At 42.7% G+C, this 27,848-nt stretch overlaps 1 protein-coding gene across 2 annotated transcripts in view; it reads right to left on the minus strand.

Moving 5' to 3' along the window:
• Positions 1-23,118, minus strand: part of LOC115798683 (cGMP-dependent protein kinase 1-like) — an 80,918-nt gene extending 57,800 nt beyond the window's left edge. The window contains exon 1 of one of the 2 annotated variants that reach the window (XM_030755620.1): positions 22,868-23,118. In XM_030755620.1, coding sequence (XP_030611480.1) covers positions 22,868-23,118 — 251 coding nt within the window. Of the gene's footprint in view, positions 1-16,743; positions 17,064-22,867 lie in introns of those variants that run through there. The other variant, XM_030755619.1, reaches the window with a different exon arrangement.
• Positions 23,119-27,848: the final 4,730 nt, after the last annotated feature.

The raw sequence follows: 27,848 nt of genomic DNA on the forward strand, positions 1-27,848 counted from the left end.
GTCATCCACCCCGATGCCAGGCCAGTAGGCGAACTGTAGCGGGTCCAATGAAGACGTCACCATGAGGCGAAGATGGTTGAGGACCAGCCTCTCGAGGGTCTTCATTAGATGTGACATCAGGGCTACCAGCCTGTAGCCCTGACATCTACAGGGACACTCAGTAAGAGACACTCAGTCACCATAGCTACAATAATGAACTGTTTATATGTAAAACCAAATAAATGTGTAGTATGTTTTTAATGTGCCTTTGGCCCTGGTCTGTAAGAAGTTGTTGATCAGTGAACCAGGCTGACAAAACAGGAACAGGAGTCTTCTGTTAGGACAAATATCCTAATATATATATATATATATATATATATATATATATATATATATATATATATATATATATATATATATATATATTTGTTCAAAAATCTCTGGTAGTAAATATTCATTCAGTAAAGGGAGTTCAGTAGTCTGATTGCATGGGGGATGAAGCTGTTGCAAAACCTGGTTGTTCTGCCCTCTGGTCACACAATATTTTGTGGCGATGTGCTGGACAGGGGGAAGAGACGTCCTGATGATTTTTTTTTCTGCTGACCTCATTACTGTATGGAGAGCCTTCCTAATAATTCTGCCATTGTGCACTTTTAGTATTGCTGATCTTCTCACTGCATTCCTTCTCTTTAACAGTGAATCAGACTGTTAGTTTGACCACTGCTGAAGTTTCTGCTCACTCTCCTCAAGGTTTATGTTAGTTTTCCAGCCTAATGATTCCTTATTTATTTGGCATAAACATCTCTCTGGACCTCATGTTCAGAGCTCCAGTGCTTGGAATGAGCTCCAGATCTTTGATCTGCTTCAGTTTGTTATGGAATAATGAAGGAACAGGTCTCACCTGGCCATGAAGCCTTGTGTCAGTCAATTGTCCAATTACTTATGAGCCTCTGGGGGACTGTGTATAAAAATGGCTGTGATTCCTAAACGTTTACTTTAGTCAAACCCTTTGAATTAAAGCTGAGAATGTGCACTTCAATCACATCTTAATTATTTGATTTCGAATCCACTGTGATGGTGCACAGAGGCAAAAAAATGTTTCATTATCCAAATACTTGTGGACCACATATAAGTAACACCAGATTCTAATCTTATCTAAGGAACCAAACAGGCGAGAGATGGCCCTGTTTGCATTACAGATGTAAAATGACAATAAAATAAAACATCACTGCTTTAAAAAAAATCAACATTAACAGATTTCCAATAAAAATTGTATAAAATAAAATTAAGGTCCACAAACATTAAAAACAGAGCATTTAAATACAAATCAATAAAAAAAGATACAATTTATCTCATACATCAAATTAATTTAAAACAATTAACATATAAATCACAAAAAACTAACTGGAGCAAGGAAACTGAAACCACAAAAATAAAAATAAAGGATACTTGTGAATAAGATATTGCCATAAATAATCAGTATTTATATATAACTATGTGCTTCCTGTTCCAGTGTTTCCTCTGGTCACTGGTTTACAGAACAAAACATTTTCATTAAGACAAATAAATCACCTATTAAATCTGAATTAAGCCCCGTGATTGTCTCTTCCAGCATAACTGAAGCTAATTCTCAATTATCAAGTCATAATTACAGGTTTTCTCAGCAGCTGGTGCCACACATGAACTCTGCTTTCAAATACAGTATACTTTTTTAGGAGAGGAGGAGCTCCTTCCTCCTTCAAACCACCGTCACAAAGAAAACCCAACACTGAGAGGGATGAATCAACCACAGCCGAGCCTCAAAGAGACTCCACAGAGGGAAAGAGGATATTACAGCAGAGCCAAAGGTTTCCTTCCTGTCAAGTCACTAAAGCACATTTTAATTGAAATGGACTGAAAGAGACAGACAGAGTGAGAAAAGATGGAAAACAGGAGAAAAAACCAACACTCCCAGCTGTCAAACAGCTCACAGTTCAGTCTCCCGGAAGCTCAGAAAAAGGCTGCTGGTATATAAACTGCTGGGAGTCTGATTTAATAGGAGCTGAAAACACTTACAGTTCACTCAGACTGATGTAACAGCATACAAATCCTGTTCACAGCTTAGATATTCAACCTTTAAATCCTCGGGTTTGTTAGGGAAGTCATTTATTTTAATTTGTGAAGCTCACACAACAAAGGAAAATATTCTGGTGTCAAAATGTCAAAAATCATAAAGAGCCTCATTTTTCAGCTGTAATAACAGTCTGTTGAATGAATATTAAAGAGAGCAATATTTTAATTCAGTGTTTAATTTAGGGCAGCATTTTATTTGATGTTAGAAGGTTTGCATGGATCAGTTCTGCCGATGGAAATGTACTTGCGGCAGCTGCTGCTGATCACTTAAAAACCAGTGTCAGAAGAGTCCAAGTTAACCCCTTTGTCTCCTCTTAGTTTATACTCTGAACTCTGTTATTTTGCATGGAAACAAATGGTGGCGTTCCACAAGGCTCTGTATGAAGACCTCTGACTTTGTTTTTGTAAGCGCTCCCACTTGGTGGTATCCCACATGGATTAAATGTAAAACTCAGATTATATGCAGATGAGACTCTGAATTATGTTCTTATCCTGGCAAAAGACTACCATTATTAACCTTAGTGCTATAAATATTCAAGTAGTTTTCCCAGGACAAAATCCTAAACTCTCCCCTGCTTCCTGCTCCTTTGAGACTCTCATGGAATCATCATTTACAAAGTGACCTTCATGTTTTATTCAGTCAGACCTGAAACCAGCGACTGAGACCATAAACTCATGACGAAAGAGTTTACTCAGCTCAGACCAGCTTAGCAGGAGGCTCATTTTCTCATAGACTTCTATACAATCAGACATGACTGTTGTCCCCTGCTGGACATTAGAGAGAATGCAGGTTAAAGGAACTTTAGCATTGGCTTCACTTTTCAGACCTGGAGCAGTTTTCCGATATGTAATTTTTATAAATGATGCATCAGAGAAATGGCTAAAAATTAAATGAATAACGCAGAAGTAAAACAACTTTCTCAGAACTGAAGCTGACATGAAATAATAAAAAAGCAATATCTAGCAGCATCTAGTGGATGTTTGAAGAATTGCAGACGTGAAAATCTACAGCGTCAAATCAGTTGTTTGAAATTCCTGCGACAGCTTGGTCAAAATGAAATTCACTGCTGGCAGCCAACATTTCTGAGACTGGAAATATTTATGTATTCAAGATAATGCTATTACAGTGGAAAAAATACACCTAAAGGTCTACTTAACATTAGATTGAGAGTTTTATTTTGTCCGGCAAGTCAAACGAGCACCGAGAGGATCCATTAGTGCTGGATTTTATTTTGGTGAATCTGCAGAGGAAGAAATATGTCTGGCCAGCTGCTGAATGTAAATTGGACTCAGGAGGAAACCAATGAAGGAACACTGTGAGTGGATGGAGGGGGGCGATGAAGCAGACATTATTACTGTATGAGTCAGCGGGGCGACGTGAAAAATAAAAGGAGTGCAGGGAAAAGCAGAAGAAGTAATGAGATGAAGTAGATGGAAAATAGGAAGAGAGAAACAAAACAAACATTTACATGAAAGGCAAATAATTAAAACCAAGAATGAAAAATTAATCAGCAGGAGGAGCTAGGAAATGCATTCTAAAGAAAATAAAAACAGGAAAACCATCAGTGAATACAGAAGATAATAAATAGAGAGCCGACAACACAAACAGAGAAAATGAAAGAGGTACCAGAGGGGTCTAATGCATCACAGGAAGAGCTGGAGGAAACACAGAGACTTTCATATCCTGAACTGAGATCAGTCTGACTACAGGGAAGCCTAATGCTCAGTATAACACTGACTGATGAAGGAGGTAGATACAAAGGAGCATCATCACAACATCACAGGCTGACTGCAGGAACATGTGGCCTCAGAATGACTGGAAAAAAATGAGGAATAAATGAGGTCAGTACATGCAAAACATGTTCATGACAACTAGAACAAAAAAAATCCCTAGGAAAAAAAAACAAAAACTTCGGACTTCCTCAAAGAGTTATTAAGAAGTCAGAATTTGCAGGGGAAATGGGGGAAGACAGGTTGGAGGAAAATGGAAGAGTATGAAATTTAATATTCAAACAACAGAAGATTTATGGACATACTGAAGGAGGACATGCAGAGGGTTGGTGTGACAGAGGAGGATGCTGGGATAGAGTGAGATGGAGGCAGAAAAAGAAGAAGTATAGAAAAGGGCTGATTGAGGCAGGTTCATCACAGAGCATGATACAAAAAAACAAAAAAAGCCAAGAACAGAGAAGACTCTGAACAAGGCGAGTAAAGTCTGAGGGCACACACACAGTCTAAAACACACCTGAGGGTGTAACAGTGAAGAAGGTCAACACAGCCAGCCTTTTGTTCTGTTAGCTGGTTTGACAAAACCTAAAACTCCACAGCAGTGGTTTTAACTTTTACTGTTCGCTCCAGATTTCTGCTTCAGGCTCTGAGCGTGCTCACCATAAAAGGAGGCATCACATGACTCTCTGTCCACACCAATTCACCTGAGCACCTCCTCCTCCAGTCAGAGCCATTATCACAGGAACAGGTAATAGTGATCTATGAAAAATATGCAGCATATGACAGTAAGATGCAACACTGCAGGTAACTGTCAACCTTGTTCATCCATGAGCATCAATGTAGTCTTTCTGGGGTTAATGGTTATGACTGTGGTGCAGGGAGGATGCAGCAGCAACACTTGCTCTTACTCTGATTACCTCTTTATTCTGCAGCTGCACACAGTCTTCATCAACTGCAACATTCACAGGCCTGTACTACAGAGCAGGAGTTCCTCTTATCTTTGTACCCCTGAAGTTACCTGACAGGTAATGGTTATACATACAGGAGCAACAGGACCTAACAGTGAATGAAAATCTGTGATTTAAGCACAGCAGCACAGAAGGCACGGGGCCGGTAACTGTTATTCGATTATTTGTAGGATGTGTTTGGGGACTTGAACCCTGAAGCAGGATTTGGTCTTCTCCGGGTATTTTCAGGGTTAGCCCTGGCTTCTCTGCACTACGAACATGGTTCACTCCTCACCATGGTTACATATGCTGCAATCGTAACCTGCTCCAGAGCAGGTTATGTTCCAGATTAGAGATCAGCAGGTATTAAATCACCGCCTACTGACCAATCAGCATCATCATGGGAGGGTCTAAAGTTTTATAAATGCATCTGACATCTTTGTGCCTCTCAGTAATAAATAGGGGTTCTCAAGCTCAGCTTTATTTCTTGTTTTTTTTTTCCTGTTGTCTGTAAACAGTTTTACCACAGTTTTATTGCTCTTTACGTATTAATATAAAACAGAGCAACTGTTTGTACCTGCTGACCTCATATCAAACTTGCAGGTTGTCTAATCCTGTTTAAATCCTGTTGTTATTTTTTTAAACTCCACTGAAGCTGCAGCTGAGAGAATACAAACCAAAATTGTCTACTTGAGATTAATTGAATCAAATATTTGATTATAATCCATCAGATTCTCCCATGCCTGAAAGATAGAGCTGTGATATTGATCAGTCTGTTCACTCACACAGTCGACATTTTTACCGCCTTTCTTTCCTACCTTCAAACAGGCTAAACTTTATTAATATAGCAGCTCTTTTGCAGTCTGACTGACCAAAATGCTTACAGCTCCCACACATTCATTCAGAGCTTTTGCTCAGAGAGTGGTAAACTCTGCTCCTCTGTCTGCAGCAGCTGTGCATTCTGTGTTTAACCTCTTCATATTTTCCCCCAATCTGTAGTTTCTGCTGCCAGGACTCTGATCACCTCCAGCCCTCGATGGAGGGTATCTTGTGGGTATCTTGTGCCTGTAAACACAAGAACTTTAAAAGTTTTGAATGAATCCTGACAAAAACTTAGTAGGGGTGCAAAGGTGAGAGGTCATGTTAACAGTCCGTTAAAATGTGGCTTACATGCACTGAAGTCTTCAAGGTCAGCTTCATGATTTATTGAGCCAAAATGGACAAAAAGCCACATACCTTAGCAGCATTTAGAAATGAGGCTGTATATGGGGTTTCTAAATATCATGTTATAGTTTGCATCCAAATATCATGTCACCTTTGACCTCTGACCTCCCTTTTACATTTCACATCTGCCTTTCTTTCACTGTGTTCTCTCTTTAAAGAAAGTATTGCCAGGAGAATGAGAATGAGCTGCTTGGTTAGTTGGAAATATCCTGTAGTATAAAATTTTATAATAAGCTCCAGTTAGTCCTGGCCACTTATTTACAGATCAGTGCCTATTTTCCATGACCTGCTCCTACATCATGTTTGTGTAATCAGAGTAAATGTCTGTCTGATCTGATTTTACTACACTGCAAAATTCTTAAAGTATGTTTAAAAAGAACAAAGAAAACAAAATGAATATATACAAAATACAATATTTTCCCCTTAGAGGAAATACTGCCTCAGTGGAGGTTTGTGCTCATGTTTGTGATTGGTCCAGCACCGCCCCTTTGACATGAACACAGAGGAGCTTAGAGAGTGAATAACCAGCTTTATGTGACCACTGATCCTGATTGCTGATGTTAGGGATGAAAGGGGTGATGGCAGGATGCAGAAGAAGAAGAGGAAAATGCAATTCGCTTATCAGGTTATACAGCAGTCACACAGAGGTCGTGCAGAGGTCATCAGACAACAAAGCAAACAATCCAAGAAGAGTCCAAAAGTCACACACAAGGAGATCAACTGGAAACACAGAACAGGAATACTGAGTGCAAAGCTGGAAACTGGGAAGTGATCGACAAAACATATATGCTGTATATGTACACTGAGAAGAGGAACAGGAACTGGGAACAGGATACACAGTGGTCACACACTGGTGAAACTAAAGACACACAGCCAGCAGTGCTGTAAAGACACTGAAGAAATGTCCCAAACTGAAATACAACCAAAATCCAGACACTAATGAGTACAGGAAGTACAAAGGATGTACGCAAAACCACAGAAAACCACAGAGGATCCAACCTTCACAATAAAACATGAAGTAAACTGAAAGAGGGACAAATATCAAACTCACAGAGACCACAATGAGACATAGACAGAGGAGAGAAAACTCACAAAAACTGAGAGTTACAGCAATAATCCCACAATCATTATTCAAAACCACAAAGGAAGAGAAAAACTAAATATAACAACAGGAACAGTAGATGATACAGAAACCAGGACAGAACTTCCCTCATAATGTCAGCAGAAATTTGAAGCAGGAACAGAAGGAGCACAAACAGAAAACCCCAAACACATCACAGCGAACAGAAAGCTGAACACACGTGGACACATCAGGCACAAGAAGCCTTCTTTCTTCCCTTCTTTGAGCTGAGGGTCATCAGTTTGACAGACAGCGCTTTCAAAATAAAAGTCCAGCGTCAGCATCAGATCTGTGACAGTCGAGTCTCAGCTGATCATTAACTCGTCTGCCTCTGAAGCGTTACTGTAGACAGCAGGAGAGCTGGTGGGCGCTCACAGCCCACACACACTCTCCACTGTAATGCTGTTTTAAAATAACACACACACACACACACACACACACACACACACACACACTCAGGCAGGCGAGCTGACAGCAAGAGGTGGTGGGATGTAAATGAAACCCTGTCAGCTGCCTGAGAGAGAGAGAGCGCGAGAGGGGGGGGGGGGGGGGGGTGCATGTGTGTGTGCGTGTGTGTGTATGTGTGTATGTGTGTGTGGGAGGAACACGTGGACTGAAAACCAGCACAGTGGTTGCTATTGCTGTCGTGGACACAGAAAACCTGATCATATTATAGAGACCTCAGAGAGAAGATGCTAGCAGACAGAGAGCACAGGAAGCAGAACTAAAGCTCTCTTTGTGTGCGTGCGTGCGTGAGTGCGTGTGTGTGTGTACGTGCATAATCATGGCAAAATGTGCTGCTGGAAACATCAACTTGAGAGGGAACCCCCCCCACAGTCTGTACTGTATGTAAAGATGGAGGCAGCTTCCAGGTCTGAAGAGTGAAGCTAATGCTGAAGTAGCTTAAACCTGCATTCTCTCTAACAGCAAGCAGGGGGCGACTTCTCTGGTTGTAAAAGAAGTCTGATTGTATAGGAGAAGTCTACAAGGAAACGACCCTCTTGTTCAGCTGATCTGTGAGCTTAAGAAACTCTTTCCTGACAGTCCCATCAGAGTCACAAAGGACCAGAAAGTTTGTCACTGTGATTGACAAAATTGAGCATGTAGCATCCCTTGTTTTCTCACTCACATCCATTCCTTGCTCATTATGTCTGGCTTCAAAACTCCATCTTTTAGATACAGTCTTTAGGCTTTTCACTCCATTGGTCATGGTGGAAAAATTCACTTTATCACTGTGATGCATTTACTGACAAATATATTATTTTTTTTACTGTGTGTTATCTGTATTTGGAAAAGTGTGTTACAGTTATACAGTTATTATTTATTCAACCATCACATGTGTATTACTGACACAATGTTGGGATTCATTTTTAGCTGAGCTGTTTCAAAGAAAAAGTTGAGATGTTGTCTTAGCCTTGGCATTGGCGGCGTTACATAAAAACTTTGTTCGGCCATAACTCACACCACAGATGCATCCTGTTCAAGCTAGATGCAAATGTCACACACTCATTCTCTGACTTTACTATAACAGTACTTTGAAGTTTTAAGCCTAATCTTAAAAATAGAGAGGGTGTCTGTCTCCTGAATCCAAACTGGGAGCTGGTTCCACAGGAGAGGGGCCTGAAAGCTGAAGGCTCTGCCTCCCATTCTACTCTTTAGTATCCTAGGAGCAATCTCAGAGGAAAGTGCTCTATTGGAGTGATTTGGTACTATGGGGTCTTTAAGATAAGATGGGGCCTGATTATTCAAGACCTTGTATGTAAGAAGAAAAAATTTAAATTCTATTCTAGATTTAACAGGGAGCCAATGAAGAGAAGCCAATATGGGAGAAATCTGCTCTCTCTTTCTAGTCCCTGTCAGTATTCTAGCTGTAGCATTTTGGATAAGCTGAAGGCTTCTCGGGGAGCCTGATAATACTGAATTACAACAGTCCAGCCTAGAAGTAATAAATGCATGAATGAGCTTTTCAGCATCAGGCTGAGAAAGGATGTTTTTAATTTGAGTGATATTGCACAAATACAGGAAAGCAGTCCCACATATTTGTTTAATAGGAACTCTATGCACCTTTCTAACAAATTATAAAGGTTAATGCAGAGTCAATGAGAAACGTTACCTTTGCAAGTAGAAACCAAATCTCTACAATGAGAAACATGATCATCATCAGAGGAAACCTGATGACTCTGCAAGAAAACCTTTTGTTTTCAGAAGAATCTCCACAAGCAGAAACACTGGCACTCTATCAGAAACGCATCACTGCTAAAAGTAGAAAAAACGTGACCACCAGCTGAAACTCTGCCAGAAGAAAGTAACTCTCTGCAGGAAACTCGAGTGTAGAAGCTCTGAGTACAAACTGTTAGAAGCAAACACTGAATCATTACAGGTAAAAATGTCAACACTAAAACACAGACAGTACAGCATCAGGTGGATCTACAAACTGTAAAAACTCCCCCCAAGCTGAACTGACTCTGAGCCAACACACACACACACACACACACACACACACACACACACACACACACACACACACACACACACACACACACACACACACACACACACACACAGAGCTGTCACTTTCCTCTCCAGCAAAGAAGAGCTGTTCATCGCATCAGGAAGCTGAAGGTTACCGACGTCTGACGTGTCCTGAAAACTCAGAACTGAAGAACAGAGGGTGAGCATCTGATTACTCACGAGTTCTTCAAATGCCACTGCTGCTAGGACCATCTTTGATTCAAAAATCCATCTGCTTCCACTTCCTTCAGACCAGAACCCCAGCACCAACACCCTATGATTCAACTCATTTATCTTTTCAATAACACTATCGACCATTTGGTCTGCAAAATGTCAGGAACAACAAAATGATTCATACTGGACCTGTTTAAACCTGCAAACCATCACATTCAAGCAGCTGGAGAAGTTTTGGACACTTTTCCCTGACAAACATACATTTGAGTATTGGCATTGCTGCAGACTGACTGATGAAGAATGCACAGAATATGACTGTACCACTGCAACTTAAAAAAAAGCCACAAATCCTTCAACATATCATGTCCCGTTACCACAATGCTCCTGTGAGTGCCTGCAAACACTGAAGCAAGACCTTCTAACTAGGTCACTCTCTCCTGTTACACATCATGCTTGGTACTCAAACCTTTTGGAAGCCCAAAGACTGGACCATCGGTGCACCAGAAGACCCTCAAATGCTGCTCAGTGACCAAATCAAATCAATTCAAATCAAAATTTACTTGTCACATGCATGGCCATACAGCGTACAACTGGCAGTGAAATGCTTTGACTACTACTCTTACACTATAGCACAAGATGAAGATGTAAATAGAATGATCAAAATGTAATCAAAATGTGCATTGAGGTCAAATTGAGGTACAATGATTAACAAGATATGGTCCAAATAAAATATATCAAAAGTAACAAGATATATATCAAATGTAACAAAAGATGTACACTAGACTATACATACTATACATACTATACACTAGAATGTAACAAATATTTACACTAAGATATAATATATACAGGGCATGTTGTGGGAGGGGGTGTGCGGTGCATGATATAGTGCAAATAGTGTAACATGATCCGGGTCAGTGGGAGAGTCAGTGAGTGATGAGTGGAGTGTGTGTGTGTGTGTGTGTGTGTGTGTGTGTGTGTTGGGGGGGGGGGGGGGGGGGGGGGGGGGGGGGTTCCATCAGCTGTCCTGATGGGTCCTAATTGAAAGCACTTCCCTGACCTCAACAGAGAGAAGAGTCCATAGTTGGGATGGCTGGGGTCTTTCACGATCTTCCTGGCTTTGGTTTGACACCGCCTGTAGATGGTCTGCAGGTCAGGAAGTTCAGTCCGAATGATGCGTTCTGCTGAATGCACCACTCTTTGAAGAGCTTGTCTGTCCTGCTTGGTGCTGTTCCCAAAACAGACTATGATGTTCCCTGTGAGGATGCTTTCAATGGTGCAGGTGTAGAAGTTTCGCAGTACCTTGGAGCGCAGTCTGAAGTCTCTTAGATGTCTGAGGTGGTAGAGACCCTGGCGAGCCTTCTTAGCTATGGAGCTGGTTTTGCAAGACCACGACAGGTCCTGCGAGATACACTCCAAGGTACCTGAATCTGTCTGCTTTTTCTACTGGGGCTCCATTGATCTGGACAGGCTGATAGCTCCGCTCCTGCTTCTTGCTGCAGTCCACAATCAGCTCCTTTGTTTTGCTGATACTGAGCAGAAGATTATTGTCCTGGCACTAGTTTTCCAGATGTTTAATCTCCTCCAGGTAGGCCCTCTCATCATTGTCTGAGATCAGGCCCACCACTATAGTGTCATCAGCAAACTTCACAATGCTGGTAGAGCTGGAAGTGACCACGCAGTCATGGGTGTATAGTGAGTAAAGCAGGGGTCTCAGGATGTAGCCCTGGGGAGCACCAGTGCTGAGGGTGAGGATGGATGAGACATGATTGCCCACCCACACTGTTTGTGGTCCGTCTGTTAGGAAGTTGGAGATTCAGTCACACAGGGATGGATAGAGTCCTAGCAGCTGTGATGATATGCAAACTGCATAGGTTCCATGGTGTCTGGCAGTGAAGAAGTGGTGAAGTGTCTGACCAGCTTTTCAAAGAACTTCATCACGACTGATGTGAGGGCAACAGGGCAATAGTCATTGAGGTAGGTTGGCTGAGGTTTCTTCAGGACAGGGATGATGGTGGATTTCTTGAAGCAAGGTGGGACGATGACATGGGTCAGGGAGAGGTTAAAGATGTCTGTGAATACTGAAAGCCAGCTGGCCCGCACATGCTTTGAGGACCTTGCCACAGATTCTGTCAGGTCTCACCGCCTTCCTGGTATTCACCTTTTTGAACACTCTCTGTAATGGTGAAAGAGCATTCTCCACTAGTGGACTCTACACGTTTTATCGACCGCATCGTCAGTGTTATTTGCACCATTAACGCCAGAGCTAGCACAGTTAGCACCGCAGGCTGCAGCTTTGAAGCGAGTGTAGAAGTTGTTAAGTTCATTCACCAGAGACTCATCCGGCGCTCACCAGTCTGGAGGGTGTGCTCCTGTGATCTGTGATCGTCCATAGTCCCTGCCACAGGGATCGAAAGTCACTCTGTTGGAATTGGGACTCTAGTTTCTTCCTGTTGCACCAGCAAAAGTGTGTTCAGAGCAGTCGCAACGGCAGCCGACCTCACCGGCGCCATCTTGGTTTGACCACTGGAAGTACTGAAGGTTGACGACCCTTCAAAGAGTCACATGTTCCTGTACCAGCACAAACAGGAACCGTTGTCAGATCCCATCAGCACTGAACAAATCTAAACCATAGAGACAGTGAATGCAACCAACATGGCATCATCCACTGGCTGGTGAACAACCTTTTGAAGCCTTGATTTAAGCACTCTGGCCACCTCCATGTTGGTTTCTCGGAGGCAGAAGTGACCATATTTGGACAAGAGGGTAAAGCTATCAGCTAATGCTAGCTAGCTTGGTTATTAGTGTGCTCCTTCTTTGTGACCAGTTTCACCCAGCGACCTCTAACAACCGCTCTCCAATCAGTCAGCTTCATAGCTTCCATGTGCACATCTCCAACAACACAGTAAATTATTCTGGACACAGATAGAACCTGTCGAGACCAGGTTTTCTACACCTGAGACAGGTGAGTCATCACTGATCTGTCAGAGCATTATCTTGATGTTTACTCCTGAGCTCCATCTCAGCTGTAAGACTTTTTTTTTCTTTTTTTAGTAAAAGTCTGATCAGTTTACAAAGAATTAAAATTATATATTTTTCTGCTTAAACTGTGAAACTTAAACTATAAATATTTATAATATTTGTTATTACATTAATATTCTGTGCAAGGAATGTTTCCCCAAACTATTCTGACATCTCTAATCTTTAGTAAAGTTGATTTTAAAATGTAAAACTTATAAATATCATATTAGGACTGTGTATATTAATTCCACACAGAATTTAAAGGATATGATGGGAAAAACACGCCAACAAGTAGCCAAAATACATTTACCGTATTTTTCGGACTATAAGCCGCTACTTTTTTCCCACGTTTTGAACCATGCGGCTTATAGCCTGGTGCGGCGTTTCTGTGGATTTTTCTTTAACCACCAGGGGGCTCTTTAGCAGGATATGAATCATGGGACGTCAAAGTTGGAAATCAAAGAAGAAAGCGCCAACAAGTGCTAGCAGCAGGCACAAAAGAGATTTTTTTCAAACTCCCTCATCATGGAAACCACAAAAAGAACTTCCTATGATGCCGCTTTTAAGTTGAGGGCTATCGACCTGGCACTACAGGAGGGAAATAGAGCCGCTGCACGTAAGCTCGGCGTGAACGAATCAATGGTGAATTGACTTGTTATAACTCAAATTTGGGGTTGTCTGTCCCCCTCTGCTGAGTGCCGAGTAATTGTGGAAAACCGAGAGCGGCGGAGATACCAGCGGCTTATAGCCCGGTGCGGCTTATATATGTACGTTTCCAGTTTTTTCCAAAAAATTTGTAGGTGCGGCTTATAGTATGGTGCGCTCTATAGTCCGGAAAATACGGTAGTTGGATCATAAGCCTGAAATTATCATCACACATGAACAGAGTTTCCAGGGTTTTGGAAATCATTAATAAACTAACAAATCAAATTGTGAACCCCACAGAGAGCAGGACAAATTCCTGAACTATGTGGGGTGTTAGTGAGTTATACAATTTTTTTCCTCTCTTAAGAACACTTAAAAGCCTCTGAGGTGGATCCTGCCTACTGAAGCTTGCAGGAGGCTGCAGAGGCCCTTACACAGCATTTCCAACAGTGACTGACAAGGATGATTGTGTGTTACATGTGTGAATGAGAGGCTCAGAAAAATGTCCAAAGCTGATTGTCTAAATACTGTCCAGAGTTAATATGAGAAAGCAGCCAACCAGCAGCTTGTTCTGTCTCTACAAACCATCAGCAGCACAGACCCAGAGTGGACCATAGAGATCCTACTGACCCAGAGGTCAGCTGTCACATCCAAATCATATCCATAATCTACTCAGTTGCATGTATGTGTCCACATCAAAAGAACAAAGACTTACATTTGTAGATGAAACATAAAATGCAGGAGATTTAATCTGACACTAAAGCCTCTTCTGTGTAAAATCTGAGAGCAGTCAACATGTTTCAGAGAGGTTATTTCATCAGTGGAAGGAAGACCCAGTGCAACCATTGCATCACTTATGAATGACTCGATTCTTCTTAACTGCATGGAAGAAGAGACAGAAATGTGGAAACTGACATTCTAAACATTAGAATGAGGAGATTTCACTGGAGAGCAGAGATGAATCTCCACAGCCTTCTCTACTTGCACCTGTGCAGCTTGGACTGATGCGAACATTTTGTTCTCCACACAAGTTTTAATCTGCTGGGAGGCCTGCAGGAGTTGTTCTGGCAGGACGCTGGCACCCACTCATCTGCTCATTTTTAATCAGACTTTCACTGAAGCAGACTGCTGAGTTCAAACATCTCCGTGAGAGCAGACTGAGCAGAGCCTGCTGGGCAGCCGGAAGCAGCTCGCTGCAAAAGCAAGAGCTGCCCAATCTCAGCGCTAAACCAAAAAGAAGAAGAGAATGGATCAGAGAAACAGCAGCACGTTCCTTCTTTGTAACACCCTGAAGCAACGGCATGTCACTGCATCCTGATTAAAGTGCAGTTTCTTTTACCATCAATGCAATAAATTACGAACCTACATGATTAGTTTGGAGCCACACTTCCACCAAGAAAGGACAATAACAGAAGCTAATGTATGAATTCCAGTCATGCTGGGCAGAGAACAAGTGTCAGATAAAAACTAACATGCAGCTAGATTACATTGGTTACAAAATTAAAAGTCACACAAAGATATCACTCAATGCAACTGTATACTTTTTGTGTATGATGTGACGCTCCCTTGGAGGATCGGTGTTCACTGGTTCTGTCTTCCTTCCACCTCTCATGAGCCTACTCAGGTCTTTGGGTTATTACAGATTTTTAATACATCGTCTTTTATTGAAGTTAAGTTACAGTGTGGGCTCAGTATTGGTCACATGCTTCGTGCCAGTTTACGACATCTAGGGGCTTTGTTCTGAATCCCAGACAAGCCCCCACTCATATCATGACCCAACTCATAAGGTGCAGCAGAAAATATAGATTTCAGTATAGAGTTTCTAAAAAGTAGATTCATCTAAATACCGAAGTTAAAATCTAGGAGTAAATGCAAGAACAAATGCAACCAGGAGACTTCCCAAGACAACCCACAAATATTTATCCACAGCTTTTCACATGCAGATAATTAGCAGATAAGCCGTGCAGCACGCACAGATCCCCCTCTGCATAGTCAGCAGGGTTTGCAGAGGGGAGCAGGAACATGTTGCAGTAAAATGAAGAACCACCAAAAAAACTTGTTTGTAGCTGCAGGTTTTTAGTGGTGATTATAAAATGCTGTAACACAAGTCTGCACTGCAGGAACTACAGATTAACAAAGTTCCTTAGAAGCTTGTTTTGGGATTTTCTTTTAATTCCTACTTCCAGGTAAGGTACTTTCCAGCATGTGGACTATATATACTGAGTAGTCTAGATGTATTCAAACACTGGTGCAGCACTAGCAATCATCATATTAAAGAGTCCTTGTAAACACCAGCAGAGACATTATAAGAGGAATTTAGCACCGTGGAAACAGGACTTAGCTCTAAAGATGGAACAAACATAGAAAAATGGAGAGACACTGAACTCTGGGTTTTATTGGTATTATTAACTATATGCAACAACATTATTTTGACTCCTCAAAGGAAATAAAACATTGTTTTTCTTCACACACTAAAGGTGTGTTCTTGAGGAGTGGCAAATTACCCAAAAAGTATTTACCTTAAAGCACCTTCCAATTTGAGTTTAGAAACCTGGTTCCTCCAGTGGGGACGCAGCTAAATAAAATGCAGCTCTCGTATCTTTTCAGTGTGTAAAAGTTTAACAGCTAACTGTTGTTGCATCATCATCCCATCACTCAGCTGAACAAAGTGCAACTTCCCTCGTTCATTCTCAGGATGTCTGAGCAGTCAATTGAGCCACTTGAGTCCGACTGCTCAAACACCTGTAAATAATTTAGTGTGTGGAGAACGAGCAGTGAGTGAGATGTTTGCAGCTGGACCATTTTCCACAAACTGAATATATATATTTACGGACTTACTGTTTGCATTCCTCATAGTCTGGTTACATTTCATTCAAGATGCTTCTCCCTATGTGTTAGTTTCACCTTGCAGCAGATACAAACCTCCTCCTGATCACTGTTCAGCAATCTGCACACAGCTCAAAACAAAGTAACCACATCCAGTTACAGAAAATGATCCTTTATCTGTTTTCACAATATCATTATGAGAGAGGTAAAGGTGGAGCTATTATCAGAAAAGGATCTGTTGTCAGTCATGTTGTTGACTGTTAATAAAGAAAACTCTGACAGACTTCCAGATAAATGATCTTAAGTCCCACAGACCTACGCTGTATTTAGAGACAGAGATCACAAAACCTGGACACAAAAAAACTCAACCACCTGACTGGACAGACACCCCTGGAGGCAGGAGGAGGAGCTTCCTTAAAAGGGGCTAAACCATTAAGGTACAGGTAGCTTACATACTCTGGGCTCTTGGGGTAGAAGGGCAGGGTCACATGGCACAGGTCGCTGATGTCACAGGCGGTGGGTTCAGCGGAGATGGCCTGCCGCTTGCTGCGGTGGTGGTCAGGCTGCAGGACGAGGCTCTGCTGCTGGGCCTGGACCTGCTGGGCCGTGGCAGGCCGGATCACGGATCGATATTTGTCCAGCTCGTTCTGCAGCCTCTGGATCAGCTCATCCTTCTGGTCCAGCTCAAGCTCCAGCTCATCTATCAGGGCATCACGTTGCCGCAGCTCCTCTATCTTCTCCTGCAGGGCATACTGGAGATCCCGCAAGGTCCCCATCTGTCCTTTAGGGAGACCACAGGGAGTTCTCAGGGTTCTTCTAAACTTTCTGGGGTTCCTCTGCGGTCCCCAGATTCCACTGGATACCCAAAGACTTTCTCCTCCTAAAGTACTCAATTCTTTTGATGCGCAAGGTCTTTCCCCTCTTCTGGGTTTTGGGAGTCCTCTGGGTTCTTTGGGGGTTGCTAGCTCTTAAATGTTTTGTGTTGGGTTCAGCTTTCTCAAAGTCTTGTTATGGGGTTCATTTGAGTTTCTTCTTCTTGTTCATCATCTCCTTCTCAGAGTTTCCTGTTTCCTAGAGTTGATTAAGATGCTTCAGGGCCCTTCAAGTGTTAATATATTTCCAGGATAGGTAAAGGTGTTTCAGGTTCTTCTATGATTCAGTTAAGAGGTTTGGGATTTCCTTTAGGATGTACAGAACCTCTCAAATCTTCTTAGACTTGGAGCTTTATGGTGCACCTACAGTTACTTCAGGGATTTCTGTGTTTCTACTGTCAGATTCCATCAGATTTCACCAGGGTCGAGGAGTTCCCCCCCAACTTTTCTGTAAAGAATATTCAAGATCCTACAAGAAGCTATGGAGCTTTTCTGAGTCTTCAAAAGCATTCTGGGTTATTCGGGGTCATTTTGTTTCTCTGGATAAAGCTCCAGTGTTCCAGACAAGCTCAATTTCTGAGAAGGTCTCTCCGTATCCCTCCAATGTTTCTCATAGGTTCACCGAGGTGGTTCATTCAGTGCAATTCAGTTTCACCTTCTCCTACACTCAGGGGTCCCTCTGGATTTCCTCAGATGGGTTTCTCAGTGTTCCTGTGTACTAGTGCTGGTTTTAGGATCCAAACGGTGGTTCAACTCAGGACAATTTCTTGGGTATTTGTGGCACTTTGAGGTTTCCCCCCACCTGAAGTTTTTGAAAGGATACTGGGTTCCTCTGTTCCCCACCGAAAACACAATTTCAGATGATAAAACTACAGAAATGGCTGGTCTTCAGATCCTCTCACTGATTTTCTTAATATGAAACAGATGTTGTGGGCAGTGAAGGGGAAAGTTGAGCAGATGGGGAAACATTAACCAGCACTCAGGTGTCCTCCCTGCAGGAGAAACTGGAAAAACACCAGAAGCAGCAGGTTTAGCTCCAGTCTTCAGGAACCATTTGATTTTGTGAGAAATGATCAGAAAGTAAAGTGAGTAAAATAAAGTTTAAAGTGAGACTGTGGAGATGAATCCACAGGTTTTCACATGAAGGTTGAACTAAAACTGAAGCACTGAAGCAGTCAGCAGGGTCAGCACAGCAGTTTAAAATCCTCACAAAACATCTGGAAAATTTAATCCGTGAAGAGTTTGAAGCCTCCAGAAGAATCCATCTGAGAGATGTGAGGAACAACAGAAGCTGTGAAACATTTTAGATCCGGATTAAAACATTAATTCCCCCTCCAGTGTACAGTAAGTGTCACTCAGGTGGGGGTCCAACTGTGGAGGAGCTGTTTGTAAGCAAAAAAAAAGAAAAAGAAAAAAGAAACAAACAAACGGCGAAACAAAAAGGAAAGAGCGACAAAAGCTGCAGGAATCCCGAATAAAGTAACAGCTCACTGCATCACTGCTCCGTGTGATCAGTGAGTCGTAGCCCGGAGGACAGAAACGGGAAATCTTCCGGTTTGAAACGAGTGAGTACGAAGCCAGAATTCAGCTCACGGGAGGACCGAGGGCTGCGGAGATAAACGGCGGAAAAGAGAAGCTGCGGATCCCGCGGAGAGGGATGCGATGAGGCGTGAGTCCGGGAGGAAGCGGAGCTGCGGGTCTGGTCCCGTCTAATCACCTTCATTAGTTTAATTAGTTTAACGCGGAGCTGAGACTGAACCGAGACTCCGCCGGCACCACGAAAAGTTGGTCTGCCTCAACTCCACCTCCGCCGCCTCCTCCTCCTCCTCACCTGTCCATTTATCACCAGAAAAATCTTCTTCACCGACACGCATTAGAAGCTTTTTCGTGTTTGAATCGCCTCCTGGCTGCTGTTAGACAGCAGAGAATGAAACTGATAAAAACAGAATGCATTTCCTCCTGATGTCAGGGCCGGATTTATCCTTAAGAAGCCCAGGGGTAACAAATATTCATAGATCCCTGAAATCACTCCCACCCATTTCCACCATTTTCTCTGGATTATGCATTTAAGTTATCACCTTTTTTTCCCCCAGAAGGAAACAGAGACCACATGGTAGCTTCATCACCAGGAAATTTGGGTCCATGACATTTTTAATTCACTGTTTTGTACTTGGAGGCACCAGATGATGAAAACCGAAAACATGCCAGGTTCCTGTCTCCCTTTAAAAACATCCAGGATCTCCAGAAGAATCCTTTTCTCCTCACATCATAAAGGCTGTATTTGGTGAATTTTTGGTGACATTAGGTCCAATTTAGCCCCCGCAATATTTTCCCATTGTGTAACTGAGGCATCAGTGCCAGAAGCAGCCTGGGTTAGGCTGCTATGCCCTGTGCTGTTCATGTGCTGCTTCAATGGTCGCTGATTTTCAGGGGCAAACCCAGATTTCTTTTACATTTTTTCTTTCTTTTACTTTTCTTCATCTTCACTAAACCCTCATGCTGCAGACAAAGGAGCAAACAGGTGTTTTGCAGCAGTCTCGTCTTCTAGAAACAGTGTTTGATCCCGAATCAGAACTTTCTCTGTCATATTTACATCGCACTGATTTATCCGCAGACAAATTTAAAAAGACAAAATAATCAGATGGGCGCTGAGAGTTCAGGCAGGACGTGTTCAGGTAAAAGTAAGTTACTCAAGGAAGTCACTGATTTTATGGTTAATTTCTCTTTTTTTCAGCAGAGGAATGTTTACTGCCTCCCAAAGAGGTTTCAACCAGCACCAAAGGAAAATAACGAAATCAACAACAGTCAAAACTGAGAATAAAAACAGCGATTCAATTTCTCTCTGGATGTAGAACATCAGTTAAATCCACTTTTGCCTTCAGCGGTCAAACTGTTTGATACATGAGGCTGCAGTTTACCCATAAGCTGCACTGAAACCTTCACCATCCACAGGTTGTAGGCTGCCTCCCAGCGATTTTTAACAGCAGCATTACATCTGAGTTTGACATGGACTGATCCTGCTTACTGCTGTGTACAGTCCTTCTGCTCAAAGGCCTTTCTGAGCCATCAAACTGATGAAACTGATGAATGGTGGCAGCCAAATGCCCTTTCCGATGCCTGCCAGGACTTGAACTGCGCACCCACACTAAAATTAATCTGAAGGGCCCGCATCCACCCACCGACCCACCCATCCATCCATCCATCCATCCACTTTGCTTAGGGTTCAGGAGAGATGGTGGTTTTGGCTCATCTGTTTTAAAGCAGAATGCCATCTTTCTGGAATCCAGACCAAGAGTCTGAACAGAACCAGGAAGCTGGTCCATAAAGTTGGAGTCAGTACATGTAGAAAGCTAACTCTGAGATCAGCTCTTCCTCATGAAAGCAGAGATCAGCTCGAAGCAGACGAGTCTGATGTTTCCTCCTCCTGCTCAGAGGAGGACCTTCTGGATTCTGGTCACTCTATGGAGTCTAAACTGCTGAATCAGTGTTTGTTTATGAGGCAGAGATGTGTGCAGGCCTGCAGCTTCCTGACTTTCATTAAATAGGCAAATTTATTGACTGCCCTGATGCTTAATAAGCGCACCACATGCTGGAGGTCTAAGGCTTCGGTTTCCAGCTGTTGCACATTTGTACATGGCTGGGATCTCTCTGCACTGCACCTGAAAATTAACTGATCTGCGGATGGGGACAGAAATCCTGCAGAGCAGCACTGATCGGGCAGGAAGAGCAGCTCCAGTCCTTTCACCTCAGCGTGCATCACAGATCTAACTTAGTGTCATAGCATTTTGTTGTTTGTAGCAATAATATTATAGTTTTATTTTAAAGGATTGACTTGACTGAGGAGATAAGACTCATAAAATCAGTGATTTCCTTAAATAACTGCTTTTATAGACTTGCTTTTATGTATATCATCTTTTACGATCTTCTTTATTGTCCTTTATCATCTCTTATCATCTTTAATGGGTTTTTGATCATTTTTCGTAGTATTTAATAGCAGTGAAGAAAGCATTTCACAGAAAAAGTTGCAGTATTTTATCCTGTTTTTCTTTGCCCTTTTTTTGGGGGGGGGGTGTTTGAACTGAGGGCTTTTCTGTGTCTGTCAAAATACTTTGTAAAAACTCGGTGCTTTATAAATAAAGTTGTTATTTAAACTGAATCTTCATTGAGTGTAAACAGATGATAGAGCAACTGAACTCTACCAGTCCTGCTGTCATGTGCCGCCCTCTGCTGGCTGATCCTTGTCAGTACAGCAAACCGCAGCTTCTCTGACACATGAAGGAAGAGTTTAGCTGTATGAACACAATCAGCCCTCATCTTATCTTAAAGACCTCATAGCTATGTATCACCCCAACAGAGCACTTCGCTCTCAGACTGCTGGCTTACTTGTGGTTCCTCGGATACTTAAGAGTAGAATGGGAGGCAGAGCCTTCAGCTTTCAGGCCCCTCTTCTGTGGAACCAGCTCCCAGCTTGGATTCAGGAGACAGACACCCTCTCTGTTTTTAAGATTAGGCCTAAAACGTTCCTTTTTGATAAGGCTTAGGACTGGATCAGGTGACCCTGAACCCTCCCTTAGTTACTCTGCAATAGGCCAAGGCTGCTGGGGGGTTCCCATGATGCATTGTGTTTATATAGCACTGCTGCATTAACTTCGTTCTCAGTGTGCTTGTTTTGTCTTTGTCTCTTTCTCCTCACCCCCAAACAGTCTCAGCAGATGGCTGCCCCTCTCTGGTCCTGGTTTTGTTGGAGGTTTCTTCCTGTTAAAAAGAAGCTCTTCCTTTCAGCCTTCATCAAGTGCATTCATGTCATCTGATTTTGGGGTTTCCTGTTCATATTGTAGGGTCGTTACATTTCAAAGTGCTTTAAGTCGATTTCTGTTCATTTAACAACATCTCCTCACCTGTTTCTTCATTTACAGGCTGAAGGCTGGAAAAGTTTAGCATGTTGCCTGACTCTAATAAACAGAACACAACCGTTTCCAAAAGACCAAAGAGATGCTTTCAGACATCCTATTTTACCTTATCAGGAATCCAAAGACATTAAGACTGCAGTCAAACAGTTAACAGCGCATTAAAATTTAAAGCTCCTGCACAGTGGTGCAGTGGTTTGCAGTGCTGACTCACAGCAAAAAGGTTCTGGGTCTGAATGGGCCTGTCTTTCTGGTTTCTTCCCACAGTCCAAAGACATGCATGTTAGCTTAACTGGTGACTGTGAACTGGCCATAGGAGAGCAGTAAAGTAAATATGTGCCGTGATGTGATGTGGTTAAACATGGCTTGAGGTCTAAAGTGCATTGAGTGCTCAGTAAGAAAGAAAATGATTCTATAAATGTTGGTCGGTGATGAATCAGTGACCAGATTACAATTTCTGTCTCCTCAATAGACTGACTGTGAGAGCCATGCTGTGGAGCTTCCATGCAGTCTTACACGAATAAGAATAACAGTTTTTATCGACTTTCATTAAAACTTTTTAAATTTAAGACAGGCTGTAATTTTCTTTTAGCTTTTCCAAATAAAAGCTCACGTGTTTATTCAAACGCTTCTGAAAGAAGTTTGTTGTCTATGTACTTGTCTATGAAAAGTAAAGTTTCTTTTTTATTAAATAAAAACATGAAAACACAGAAGATAAAAAAAAATCAAAAGTAAAGGTACAATAAAACAAGTAAAATTATACTTTGTATAAGTACGACGGTGTCGGGTGTGTCAGCTCACCTGTGTGTTTTGTTGAACCTGCGCAGTTCCGTCTCCTCCGCCGGCTCTGCAGACACCCCCGCGGCCCGCCGGGGGCGCCGGCTGTCCGGGCTGCAGAGGCCTCGGCCCCGCAGCACCGACTCACACTTGTGCAGCTTCCTCCGCAGCTCTGCCGCCTCCTCCTCCTTCTCCCGCAGCCTGCGCTCCATTTGCCCGATCTGCTCATCCTTCAGCCATAGCAGCCGCGCAACGTCCGCCTCCAGCCCGCTCATCCCGCTCCTCCTCCGGGCAAAACCGGAGCTAGATCAGAGGAGCCTGTGGAGGTCAGAACCGAGCTGGGACCCGTCCGACCGAGACGGACCGACTTAGTGTTTCAAAATAAAAGTGTGTAACTGACGAGTTTCTCCTCTGCAGATTGAGGGCTGGTGCTGTGAGTGTGTCAAAGCAGCTCTGACACAGAAAGTATTTCAGTTTCATGAGCGGGTCTTCTGTCTGTCCTGCAGAGAATCCACCCCTCCCTGCAGACCCCCCCCCTCCCACACACACACACACACACACACACACACACACACACACACACACACACACACACACACACACACACACTTACTGACTCTTTCTGCTGTACAGGGTTCTGCCTCTAATATACCAAAGCACCGATGTGGATCCACTTCTGTAAACAACAAGCCTCCAGGACAAAAAACACAAATTTCCATTTTTGCCATTTTTATGTTTATGTTAGAACATCACTGCTCTCCCCCAGCACAATGCATCATTTTATTTCTTTTACCTATCTAAGACCCGAACATGAGTGAACACTTTACACTTCCTTGTCTCTGAGTCAGCCTGAAAGAAGTTTTGTGTTTAACGCGAGTTTTAAACGTTTCTCCAACTTAAAAACATCCCACAGATGGCATCAAGCATCTAAATGAGCCAGCAGAAGTTGTCATGAACATTTGCCGTCATCATGTCGAACAGAAATTTATTTTACTACAATAGAGACCTATAAAAAATCTAAAAATGGAATTATAACTGTGTTCTTCGAATCAACAACAATAAAAACAATGAATGTGCTCAGTTAAAAACAGAAATTAGAACAAAGAAGCAACAGGATAAGATACATAGATGGGTCTTTGCACATCTCAGAACAGAATAATGGGGACCATACAGTAGAATATTTCCTAGAAAATTTACTGTTCTAAAAGCACTTAGATAGAAACTGTTACAAAGCCTGGAGGTGTGCGTTCTTGTAGCCCTGCATTTCTCCCAGAGAGCGGCAGTGTGAAGTGCCCTGGGTGAAAGGAATCCTTAATTATGTCTGTGGCCCTGCGTAGACAGCAGCTACTGTACAGGTCCTCAAGTGCTGGTAGCTGTGTGTCGGTGATGTTTTGGGCCAACCTGATGACCCTCTGGAGAGTGCAGCTGGAAAACCACACTAGGATGCCATACACAAGAACACTCTTGATGCAGGCCCTGGGACAGCCTGGTCTTTATAAGTGTCCTCAGAAAAGGCAGTCGCTGCTGTGCTGTCATCACAAGTTCGGTGACGTCATGAGTCCATGTGAGGTCCTGTGTGATGACAACCATTCACACTCACACTAACTATGGGCAATTTAGAATCACCAGTTAACCTAACCCCACTAACTGCATGTCTTTGGGCTGTGAGTGAGAACCCACACTGACCCCACACAGGAAGAACCCAGCCTGGATTCAAACCCAGGACCTTCTACCTGTCAGGTGACAGTGATAACCACCACTGTGCATCTTCATGTTAGAAGTTTTTTCACAATATTCAAAGCTAAAGGACAAACACCAGCATACTGGCTGTTCCACATATTTTAATGTGGCAGCTACAACATGCAGATGTGTGTCTGTAAAGCTCTGTGTAGAACCATCACAGAACTACTGCAGAACCACTGCAGAACCCTGCACACATGGGTTCATGTTCATGCCACTCAAATGTTCACAGGAGTTTTTGTGTGAGCAGGTATGTGAAGGTCCACCTGGACCAGAGTGACACAAACGTCTGTTGAAGCTTCACAGACCAGTGATGACATCACAGCACATAGGTCCATCTTTTGACAGGAAGCACGCTTTGGGACATACACGCTCGCAGCTGAAGATGAATGCGCTGATGGAGGCGACAAGTTTTCCACCCTTGGATGAAAGTTGGACTGGAGTTTGTTTCTCTGGAGCACACACCTAACACCACAGATTCAGGTGCCGTTTACACGAGACCGTTTTCATTTTGAAACGGTGTCGTTTTGATGCGTTTCGGCCTTGCGTTTACACGACAACGGTGTCGTTTTGATGCGTTTCGCCCTTCTGTTTACACGACAACAGAGTGAAAACGATGTGTTTCAGAAACGGGGTCCAGAGTGGAGCGTTTCAGAAACGCACCGGCTTGCGTTTTCATGTAAACACTTGAAACCGGGGTGATTTGAAAACGCTCGACTCGCACATGCGCACTATGGTTGCGACGGCCAGTTTTTCGCGCACGCGCAAACTGATAAACAGTACTCGCGGATTCACGAGTGCTTCTTATGCTTTTCCTGTGTTTTTACCGTTTTGTAATTCAGCGTTGTGTGCAGCAGCGATCCAACCTCATCATCGGTCCACACAAAACCTCTCACATTGGCCGTTTTGTAAGTAATAAACAATTTGCCGCACTACCTACTGTCACTCCACGCATGCGCGTCTTGCGTAAACAAACTTTGCAAAGAGAAAACCAACGCCAACTTGTGGCCTGGCATGGGAACTACATCGTTTTCATCGTTTCACATGTCCTCGTGTAAACGCGGATCGTTTCTGAAACGCCATCGTGTAAACGAAAGGCTGAAACGCATCAAAACGACACCGTTTCCAGTGAAAACGGCTTCGTGTAAACGGCACCTCAGACTGAACACTGTGTGTGTGTGTGTTCTATAACTGAATCAAGGGGCTCACTGTTGAGCTGCCAAAACACACACACACACATACACACACACACACACACACACACGCACAGTGGGGTGTTAAAACATGCAGGAATGCCTGATGTTTACTCACCTAAACAGAATAAATGTCTATGTGTGTTTCCTCTCAGATGATTGACAGCTCAAGGCTGTATTTTTCTGCCTCAGTTCACCTGAAGGAGAAACATGTTTGCAGAGATTCACCGTGAAGAATCTTTCCGAGGTTTTATTTTTTGATGATGGCGTCGTGGCGGTCAGATGGGTGTAAAATATAATTTGGTTAACTTAAAAATATGAGTGATAAGAAAACTGCACTGGTTGAAACAACAGGGTCATTATTATTATTATATCTTTTATTTATCCAGGCAAATGCTCTTGTGTAGGTGAGACCTGGCCAGGAGGGGAAAAGAAATTACACAAAATGCAAACTGGCATTGGGCACAGACATGTGAACACAAACATCTGAATCATATGCAGTAAAACATCATTACAAGAGCAACTGAGCAACTCACACTGACCAAGAGAACTTTCTCTTAATCCTTTAAAATGGATGTAAACTCCTTCATAACCAGCTCTCACCATTTCAGATCCTTCTGTAGATGATTCCAGGAAACTGGGACAGCAGATTTAAAGTCAGAAGCCTTCCTGAGAGGATTGTTGGACTGCAGCCATGTTTCCTCTGTGAAATGTGAAATGATTACCGCCCTGTGGCCCTCACACCGCTAATCATGAAGTGCTTTGAGAGGCTGGTTCTCCAGCACATCAAAGACCACCCCGCCACCCCCCCCCCCCCCCCCCCCCCACTTTCGACACCCATCAGTTTGCATATCATGCAAACAGATCCACAGAGGATTATTCATACTGAACAATATCTATCACTCCTATATTGTGTGATATCCAATCTTCATTCACTAGTGCAATACTCACCATCTTCATTATTATACGTATATACTTATTTTATTTTTTACAATGTATATATTTTTATACATTCTCTTATTTTCTGTATTTTTACCACATTTTATTTTCTGTATATATTTTTATACATTTTTCTGGATATTTTAGATTATCATATTTTTATTTTAGAAAGTTTGACTTTCTATTGCATGGCACTGAGCAGGAGTGGCCCTCCAATCTCATTGTACATCCTGTATAATGACACTAAAGGCATCCTATTCTATTCTATTCTATTCTATTCTAAATGTTCTGCTGTACTGCTCTCCCCCTTGCTGTCAAAACCTCACCAATGTGAGAAAAATGGACCACATTCCATTTTTCCTACATTCTCTAAGCCATTCACACCCTCCTCTCCATTCAGCACCTCTCATCCATCCCTCCACCTCACAGCTCCACCTTATCCAAAGTCTCCATCAGCATCTCCCAACACCACCATCTGAAGTCTGTGGGGGGTCTACTCACTTCAGTTTCACTTCCAAATGATTTGATGTCACTGAAGCATGCCAGCTGTGTCTCTACAGGTCAGACTGGCTCTGTGCTCTCCACCTCTGCTGTCAGAGAAACAATGAGTCACAGGACAGAGTCACTGTGCTCTTCCCTCAGGACAGAAAGTGTGAGCCCCCTGCAAAAAAAAACTGATTATTATACAAATCACACAGTTTTCAAGTTTATTTCTAGAGCACATTTCAGAAGAGAAAATGCTAACCAAAATACTGCAGAACAGTTAGAAAAGTATGCAGGAGGTCTGGGTGTCTCTTCTGTGATCAGAAGCAGAAAATGGATGGATGACAACTTATAATAAAGATAAAGTGTACAATAAATATTTCAAATCAAGCTGAATTAGAAGCCAAGCTGAGCTGTAGCTGTAGATTGTAGCAAAACCTGGAAAATTTGTCCTTGTTTTTGTCCTGGATTCAGCAACCACCAGGAACATCTGGTCTCATGATGTGAAGAATAAAAGTGCCGGAGTTCATTTAAAGATTCAAAGACACATACAGATCAAGTGAGTGTTTGTCCTCCAGGGGAAGTTTCTGTACAGGATGGCCCCACCCTTCGAACCACTGGATAAGCAGTTAAGAATATTGATGAATGGA

This window comes from Archocentrus centrarchus, chromosome 19, assembly GCF_007364275.1.
Source record: "Archocentrus centrarchus isolate MPI-CPG fArcCen1 chromosome 19, fArcCen1, whole genome shotgun sequence".
Classification (NCBI taxonomy): domain Eukaryota; kingdom Metazoa; phylum Chordata; class Actinopteri; order Cichliformes; family Cichlidae; genus Archocentrus; species Archocentrus centrarchus.